The sequence below is a fragment of the Engraulis encrasicolus genome, chromosome 2, assembly GCF_034702125.1.
Source record: "Engraulis encrasicolus isolate BLACKSEA-1 chromosome 2, IST_EnEncr_1.0, whole genome shotgun sequence".
Lineage (NCBI taxonomy): Eukaryota > Metazoa > Chordata > Actinopteri > Clupeiformes > Engraulidae > Engraulis > Engraulis encrasicolus.
Window position 1 is genome coordinate 30693517 of NC_085858.1, and position 10000 is coordinate 30703516.

At 41.3% G+C, this 10000-nt stretch overlaps 1 protein-coding gene across 1 annotated transcript in view; it reads left to right on the forward strand.

Moving 5' to 3' along the window:
* The window catches only part of LOC134464136 (BAH and coiled-coil domain-containing protein 1), a 62371-nt gene that overhangs the window by 41204 nt on the left and 11167 nt on the right, over positions 1-10000 (forward strand). The window contains exon 24 of the mRNA XM_063217596.1: positions 7850-8046. Coding sequence (XP_063073666.1) covers positions 7850-8046 — 197 coding nt within the window. The remainder of the gene's footprint in view (positions 1-7849; positions 8047-10000) is intronic.

Genomic DNA, 10000 nt, shown 5'->3' on the forward strand with positions numbered 1-10000 from the left:
GGAAGGCTATCATTGGCAGCTAGCTAGGATACCACGCGTTTCATCCTCAAAGTTTAGCGCGTTTGGCTGCGTAAAAGGGCTATGATAGAAAGCTCTAGTTGTCTTTCTGACAACGGATACTTTACTGTCTCATCTGTAATCATAGCAGATTAACTTTGTTGTTATCGATATATATTCAAGAAATAAGTTAAAAATGGGTTGCATTTTACAGGAGTCACTGTTGCTATCCCAGGCAGAGCCAATATTTTATGCCACGTCTTGTTCTGGGAAGCAGTGTTCTGATGGGTGGACTCATATGGTCGATAAATGCCGTTTCGATGTTTGTTTCACTTTCAAGGCTTGTTGTAGGCTATTGTGTGATGCTATTTTTGCTAACTGGAATAATGTGCAGCAACAGTTGTGTGTGTGCTTGTTTTTGAGTGGCTCAACGTCTGTGCCCATCTTCTCGGACTATGCGTTTCGTTTGAGTTCAGTTATTTGCGCACTGCACACTCAGGGCTGATGATGGGTGGGCGATTTGCCTTGATTTGAGTGGAAAGTTGCGCGACAAGCTTGGGAAAGTGTGTTACTTTTTGTTAAACGATAGACCTGTGACTGTGTCGTGTCTGCGTGCGTCGTGTCAGCTTGTATGAGAGAGAGTGCGTGCAGGAATCGGGGACGTTTTTTTGCAATGGTAAGCGTGTGCCTGGCACCGCACATCGAGAGGCAAAAAAGTAGCCATATAGGCTAGTGACAATGGCCTCAAAATTTGGAGACACCCCAACCGGAGGTAGAACAAAACCCAATAATGTTTTTCCTCATCTCTAAGGTGTCCCATACATGAAAATGATTCTTGGCCAAAGTGATTTTAATGCTAAGCCTAAAAATTTCACACATTTCCATATGCACCTCCAAACAAAAAAAGCACCCAAAATGTGACTTCTTCGTATGGGAGTAGATATACAAAAAAACATGCAGAAAATTACCAGAAGCTCTGAGAGCTTTGAGAATTGGTATGCCTGTGCCCAGGGGCTACCTGCACCAGATAGAAGTGGTTGTATTGGACCATCTTGATGTATGAAGGAGATATAGGCATTTAATCACACACCTAAAATAGGCGGAAAATGAAAAAAAGGGATATTTATACAGAATGTCATCATTTACATTGTAATTGCTTTGTCAGGGAATGTCATATGCACACATATGATATCTTGATGGAAAGGTGAGATCGTTCTGAATCCAGCAATATCTCATATGTATATATTTTCTGAATATTAAAGATGGCATATAGTTCAATGTATGATGTGCCCAGAATGAAAAAAATCGAAAGGGAGTTACAGGACCTATTTCAATGCACTTAAGTGGTGACAGGAATGCTCACAATTGTATTACAGTAGGCTATATTACTTCAAATAAACTTATTATTAGTGTGTGGTGCTATAGATTATGCTTGAATGAAGAATCAGATTAGGGTGAAAATATATTTATCACTAGTGTATATATATACACGTATACAGTATATATATCATTTCTTGCACATCTGTAGGTATTGTTAAGCTGGAAAATGCAGTGACTCCACCTACTTCCAATGCCTTGCAACTAAGCTTAGCTCATCAGAATATTGCATCACTCCTTTCAGGTAGATATGATAGAGGAAGGGGAAATAGAGTGGATGTTATTCAATTTGTTCAGAGATCTTTTATCTTCCACGAAGTGAAGCTCTCCAGTTCTTCTCACATGAAAGAGCCAGCTATATATATATTTATATATATATTTCTTGCATCTGTAGGCTATTGTAAAGCTGGAAAAGATGAGATTGTGTTGAATCTAACATTACCTAATATGTATATATAGTCTCAACATTGATGATGGTACATCGTTCAATACATAATGTGTCCAAAAAAGAAAGAAAATGAACCAGTCCATTCCATAGATATAAAAGTTCAAAGGCTGGTTCATTAATTAACCGTAGTGGTGCTCTGAAACCTAGTATATATTTAAGTATAATGTTATTAACCAATACAACACAGTGAGGGAACTATATGCTATAAGGATATTTGTTCTTAAAACTTCCTTACAATGATATAGCGTACCAGAGATACACTGCACCAACATACCACTGATGTAAACAGGTATCGTAATGGCATTGATAAACCTAAATCAATAAAATCGATCAATCAATCAAAGTACATCATGATACAAAATTGCCATTCAATGTCCTAACGATTAGAGAAAGAGAAAAGAGAAGAAAGAATGCATTGTGTACTGTACTGTATCACTTAAGGCAGACGAGAATAAACCTTTTCACATTTCTTTTTAAAATAAGATACTATTGGGGCAGTTCTAATTTGGACAGGAAGCTGGTTCCAGCATTTTGCGTAATGACTAAATGCCATCTCACCCTGTCTAGATCTGGTCAGTATAGGGAATTTAAGTTCATTACATTTCCCTGACTCTTTTATCCAATGGCTACATTCAGTGTGTGTGGAAAATACAGAGTGCAGGCTTATACTGTATATAGGGTTATAAGAGTTGAGCATGAAGATAAATACTCCTAGAAGACCAAACTCTTTATCAGCTGGTAACTTGTCAGACCATTGGGATTACCTTGTCAGAGGCCAAGGCCAGACTGTTGGTGTTACAGTATTGCGAAGCAACATTACGTTTTAGTGCAGTCTCAGAAACAGTTCCTTCCAGGAGAGAATTGCACTCAAGGTACAGAACCTGAGTGGCATATTGGGTCAGGTACAGTCTGATTTTCTGTATATTGAACAGTGCAAAAGAGCATCAGTAATTTAAGCAGTGTTTTCAGAAAATATGGGCAGTCATAAATAATAACACCCAGGTTTATGTAGCGTTTTCTGGGGTAACAGTGGTTGACCTCATGTCTTGCTTGATATAATGGCAGATGATGGTGGTGTTGCTTCATCCATGTGGCCAGGTCTGAGAGACAGGCAGATAGACGCATAGACATTGCAAAAAGGCGGAACCAAGACAATGCATTAGAGCATTATAACACCCTATTTTTCCCAGCTATTTATTGTAATTCAAGTTGTAGACATTGAATGCATAGCTTGAAATGGTACAAAGGTAATTAGACATCTAGAGGTGAAAGAGATGTTCTGAAACGTTTGTAGTGTACACGCAGAAACTATGAAGTTATCTCGCTGGACAAACAGGTGTTTATCATCAACATGGCAGGGAGCAGGGTGAGTGGACAACATTGCCCAGTGAGATGAGATAAAGATGGCAAAGACAGGGGGCCTAGCACAGAACCTTGGTACCCCTGAGAGGATTTGAGTTGAGGGGTCTTGATCATGGCACATTAAAGGAATGCCCAGTGTGGTCTACCTCCGATGCCTTGTTCCCAATTAATTGTATTAAGCCTACATTTAGCAAATGGACCAGGATAGATAACGTCATTACTCTTCTGACTTGCACTTTGGTTGGCCCTTTCTTCCAGGTCCAGCCAAACCATTTGCTTAGCTGTAGAATATGATGTGGTTGCTGGATTGAAGTCTAGTGTATTTGACACACTGTTATTTCCCTTAGTTTAACAAACATACCCTAGCCTTACCTTTCATCCCTCATCCTAAAATGATTTGCCAAAATTATATTGTAAAAATAAAACAATCTGCTACCAGATGAAGAAAAGTGTGAGACATCATAGTTCTTTACTTGGTCAATCCAGCCATATAGTCATCAGATGACATGGATAAGTTAAGTGAAATGTCACCAGTAGGCTACAGATATGGTGCTTTATGACTTCACTAACAATTAATGGCAGAAAGTGGGTTAATCAATTTAAAATAAAAGCTATGAAACAAATAATTCACTGAATTCAATTCACTAACATGTGACATGATGGTATTAAGAGTGTAGTGGAAAGCGCGCACATCCAGCAGAAAAGCATCAGCAGGTGCCAAATCAAAAAACTTCTTTAGATCTATGAGCGAAACGTTGCTCCAAATAAATTAAGTCTTTTGCAAGCAGTGTGCAGATCCTTTCCCGCTCCTACATGATGGTATTAAGCCACACCTGAGTGATGTCAGGTAATGCCTGAGTGAACCTAATGAAGAAGCTGTGCGTGGATCTATGAACTTTTGAATTCACTGAATATGTTTGCCATTCCCCTCCCTGTTTATTACAGTAGGCTCATGAAATAAAAGGCCTTTGCTTCCTGCTGTCAGGCTTTGGTAATATACCATTTACCATTTGTATGTAAACATAAATCATTGCTCCTTCCAGGAGCAGTCTTTATTTATCACACTACCACCACCCAGCACCTCCTCCCTCCCTCCTCTCTATAATCACAGCAGACCTGGTTAAAGCCCATTAACTGGATAGGACATCACCAAGACTGCTAAAGACCTGTGGTGCTGAAGTGGCTGAGCTGCTGGAATATTTTTTCAGCCCGGGTGTACATCTTAGTAAGGCACCAATTCTGAACACATTATGCCTTATCCCTGTCCCCAAAAAGTCACATCCAAAAGAGATAAACGACTTCAACCGAGAGGCCCTCCCTTCACACAGCATGAAGACAATGCTGTTACACTCAGACTGCAGTAAGTCATGCACTGGATCTAGTACAGTTTTCATAACAGGAGAAGGTTGGAGTGGACTATGCCATCACATACCTATTGCACAGGACATATAGTCATGTTCCTTTACTTTTCCAGCGCTTTCTACAACATCCAACCCTCCATTGGGAGAGAGGCTCCTGGGTTTGGATGCCCTCCTTGTGCACTTGATCAGGGACTACCTAACAGAGTGGCCACAGTTTGTCAAACTGAAAGATTGTCTCTTGGACACTGTAGTATGTGGTACTAAAGCAGCCTAGGGAACTGTGCTCCCTCCTCTCCTGTTCACTTTGTACACATCGGACTTAACATATTTACAACACAGGCACATACCACATGCAGACATTCTTGGATGATAATACAATTGTAGGCTGTATTAAGGCAGGAGGGAATACAGGAGTACAGGGCTTTGCAGTGGTGTAATGCACCTACATCTCAACACTAAGACCAAGCAGATGAAGGTGGACTTTGAGGTCTAAGCCCGCTCTGCAACCAATCTCCATTGAGGTTGATGAAGTGGAGATTGTAAGCACATCTAAGTGTTTCAGGGTATAACAAGACAACAAACTGGACTGGTCAGCCAAAGATGCAGTTTACAAAAAAGGACAGTATTGGCTATACTTGTCTGCTATAAACTCCTTAATATGTTCTATGAGACTGTTGAAGCCAGTATGTGTCCTTTTCTATGCAGTGGTGTGCTGGGGAGGGAGCACAATGAAGAGGGGGTATTGGGTGTCTTGAAAGACTGATAAGGAAAGCTGGCTCTTTCAGAAGAAGAAGAACTGGAGAGCTCCACTTCGTGGAAGATAAAAGATCTCTGAACAAACTGAATAACACCCACTCTATTTCCCCTTCCTCTATCATATCTACCTGAAAGGAGTGATGCAATATTCTGATGAGCTAGTTGCAAGGCATTGGAAGTAGGTGGAGTCACTGCATTTTCCAGCTTAATAATGTGCAAGAAATTATATATATATTATATATATATATATGATAAATATATGTTCACCCTAATCTGATTCTTCATTCAAGCATAATCTATAGCACCACACACTAATAATACGTTTATTTGAAGTAATATACTGTAATACAATTGTGAGCATTCCTGTCACCACTAAAGTGTATTGAAATAGGTCCTGTAACTCCTTTTCGATTTTTTTCATTCTGGGCACCTCATACATTGAACGATATGCCATCTTTAATATTCAGAAAATATATACATATGAGGTATTGCTGGATTCAGAACAATCTCACCTTTCCGTCAAGATATCATATGTGTGCATATGACATTCCCTGACAAAGCAATTACAATGTAAATGATGACATTCTGTATAAATATCACTTTTTTCATTTTCCGCCTATTTTAGGTGTGTGATTAAATGCCTATATCTCCTTCATACATCCAGATGGTCAAATTCAACCACTTCTATCTGGTGCAGGTAGCCCCTGGGCACAGGCATACCAATTCTCAAAGCTCTCAGAGCTTCTGGTAATTTTCTGCATGATTTTTTGTATATCTACTCCCATACGGAGAAGTCCCATTTTGGGTGCTTTTTTTGTTTGGAGGTGCATATGGAAATGTGTAAAATTTTTAGGCTTAGCATGAAAATCACGTTGGCCAAGAATCATTTTCATGTATGGGACACCTTAGAGATGAAGAAAAACATTATTGGGTTTTGTTCTACCTCCGGTTGGGGTATCTCGAAAACGAAGGCCTTTTTGGGCCCATTGTCACTAGCCTAATAGGTTTTCAAAACGGTAGGCAACGGTACACAGAGGCAGACTACCGCACCCTGTTTGTAAACGTCAACAAGATGTTTGTAACTGGATGAATAGTGAAAAAGGGTGAAAAACATACAAATAACCAACAACTAGTTTTCTCCCTTTGATTGCTATGACCAGACAGTGCATTGTTTTTTAAATGTCAGAAATACAACTGCAAGCAATGCGCACCAGTGCTTTCACTAGAACAGTGTTTGCCCATTCTGATGTGAAAGACAAAATATACCGGTAGCCTGCTACTACTACAACAACAAAAACCATAATGGGATCACTGTATCAACGCATTGCAATTCCAAGTCAATAATTCTGTGAGATCAGCTACCATTTTGAAGCAACACTCATTGTGAATCCATTCTGCATAATGTTGTGAACAATTCATGAATAATGGGTAGAAATAAGAGGAAATAACCAAAACATGCCCCAAATTGCAGTTCAGTGTTTGCAGTCTGATATAGTATCCATCATTCCTCCATTCTCGGCCAGTTCTAGTCAATCTGGTGGCCTAGGCCTGCCCCCTTTCCCTCTTTCCCTTTTTTTGTATTTAGAAATTGGCATCTGTAAACATAGCATTGTAGGCCTACATCTGATTGAGCACATCTGATCTAGTACCTACAGGTACATTCATATTGAGTGTATACAGACCTACTTAGTGTATAATGAATATTCATTGTTAATGTGAAGTGTAAAGTTTTATGTTGGTTGAAGTTCTGATTTTGTGGCAGTTTTTGGTATTACTGGCACCCTCAAGACATAGGCCTATTCTGCTCTAGGCGACTGCCTTGTCTGCCTATGTCTAGCGCTGGCTCTGACACCATTCCTTGCGTAAAACCAGTGTATGTTTCGTTACGAGGGCAGAGCCTGGCTACATTGGTTTTCGTAGGATTACGGAGTGATAATCGATCAGGTACCTAACCGGTAAAAAAGTTCAGTCAGATGACTTTTTTTTGCTTTAATCCCTGTGCTCCATACATTTGTTAAAATAATAACATTGTCCAAGTACCCCCTGCAGTGTGCTCGCGTACCCCTAGTGGTACACGTACCCCTGGTTGGGAAACACTGATGTACAGTATAGGAGAAACATATGGTGTGTTGTAAGTAAATAAGATAAAATGTTGAAAAAACATTGTAGTTTTATCTAAAACATAGACAAAAGCATGCATGTCTCTGTATGAATTCCCAAGCTGGGGAATTCCAGTGGAGTATCTTGGAGGAGTCTTTACATTGTAACATTGCAGCCGGTTAAACGTAAAAAAGTTAGTTGCCCTGCTGCCTTAGTTTTGTAAGTTAACTCAACTCGAGGTTTAACGTAATTCAAGGCTTTCTCAAGTTCAGCTACCTTACGAAATTAAGGCAGCAGGGCAACTTTCTTTTTTACGTTAAACTGGCTGCAATGTTTTGCAGTGTACTTGCTTGTAATTGGTGTTGACTTGAAGCAGCATCGTTGATGATCTGTTGATAATGTACTGCACGTACACCACAGTAACTAACTGCACGTCTCCGTCCTGAAGGCGACTCGGTGGCTCCGGTTGGCGCTGACGAGGAGGTGAAGGTGCGCAAGAGCGCCCCCTGTGAGGCTGGAGAGGGTACTGTGGTGAAGAGGAAGAGGGGCAGGCCCCGCCGCAACCCCAACGACCCCCGGCTGACCTCCAGCAGCAGCTGCAACGAGAGGATGAGGAGAGGCATGAGGAGGAGCACCCTGCTCAGGGTGAGGAACACACAACACGGGCATGCTGGGTAATGCGTAACAACACAGGCATGCTGGGTAATGGGTAGCAACACAGGCATGCTGGGTAATGGGTAGCAACACAGCCGTATTCTGGGCAGTCATGGGTAAGCGGTTAAGCGGCAGACTTGTATCCCAAAGGTTGCTGGTTCGACTCACAACTCGCCAGGTTGGTGGGGGGGGGGAGTTATTAACCAGTGCTCTCCCCCCATCCTCCTCCATGACTGAGCCACCCTGAGCATGATCCCGTCCCACCACACTGCTCATTTGGAGTGCCATTGGGGGCTGCCCCCCTTGAACGGGTGAGGCGTAACTGCAATTCTGTTGTGTGCCGTGAGGACTGTGTACTGTGGAGTGCTATGATAGAATAGTATTCTATATGATGTCTATGGTTGTGACGGTCACCGTCCTCAGGGTGCGGAACACAGGGTTCTTTCCATGATCCTAACTCTCGTCCTCCCTTGATGATGTCACAAGACGTCATTGACGACAGAAGTTTAATTCCACATCTTGCGAAAACGCTATTCAAAGGTCCTTTTCTCATTTGCAATCAGGATGTTGAATGGGGAAAATTTTTCAAAAGTCGTCGTAGCTAGGTAGGTCACAAGCACAGGTCGAGGAGAGGAGTCATTATGTAAGGGTTAACGTTCGGCGAGAAGGTCGCTACCGTGGAATAGCAGCACGACAGAGAGAATCTTTAGACCCCGACGCGGAGCGGAGGGGTCTTGTTCTCTCTGAAGTGCTGCTATTCCACAAAGCGACCGACTCGCCGAAAGTTAACCCGCTTATTATATGGATATACTTAAATGATTCACACATGGCGGGGACATTTCTTTAGGCCTATTTAATGTGAAGTCTAGGCTATTATAGTTTTAATGTCAAAAGATTGTTGCTGCGCCGTTGTGGAACACCGCTAACAGCTAGGTAGCCAGGACAACAGGTGTTGTCTATCACAGCAGCTGATTAGAGTCTTGTTGAAAAGTCGCTTTAGCAGTGAAAAGTCGTGTTGCCATTGACAGCGGTCTGTTATAGACCAACCCGTCCGTTATCGAAAAATAACAGACGTGCGAACGTTGGGGAGCCCCGTTGAAATGAATGGAGCATTCGACCGATGACGTCACAACCATATAATAAAATGGAAGGAATACACAGGCATGTTCGGTAATGGGTAACAACACTGGTGTATTCTGGGTAACAACACAGATGTATTCTGGGCAATGGTCATTAGCACAGAGGCTTTCTCAGTAATACACGTAGATAACACAACTGAGTCGCTTTCTGGATAAGGGTTAACACGGATGTTTTCTTGGTAATGGTTAGTAGCAAAGGCTTAATGCATAATGGGTAATTCCTATCTGCATAATGGACAATGATTAATCACATAGCTATGTTCTGGGCAACTGTTTGCACAGATGTATTCTGGGAAATGGGTAATGACTCAGAGGCTTTCTGCATAATGGGTTATAGGATAGGATAACACAGATGCAATCTTGGCAAAGATGGCTTAAAGGGGTATGCCACTATTTTGGGGCTGAATACAGTTACATGCTACACGGATCCATTGACTTTCACTAGCTTAGCGACATATTCCCTCTTTTAACTTGTCTTAAAGCAAGACAACGCTTAACATGAAAAATAAGACACCTTACAACCATTATAAACCCTGGCCAACGATTTTAACTGTATTAAGCCCAAAAATAGTGCCATACCCCTTTAAGTTAAAAGTAGAAGTCAATTTATGGTCCAAGTACAATGCTAGCACAAGATATTGCATAGTGGTTACACCAGTTATTCCATTGTACCTGATGAGGTGGCTAAACCTAAAAAGAAACCCCCAAAATTGATCCAGACTGAATCAGGAACATCACTTAATAGCAACATCAGACCAGTTACTCAGTCAAGTTACTTGTGATGGAATGAAACTATTGCAGGTTTT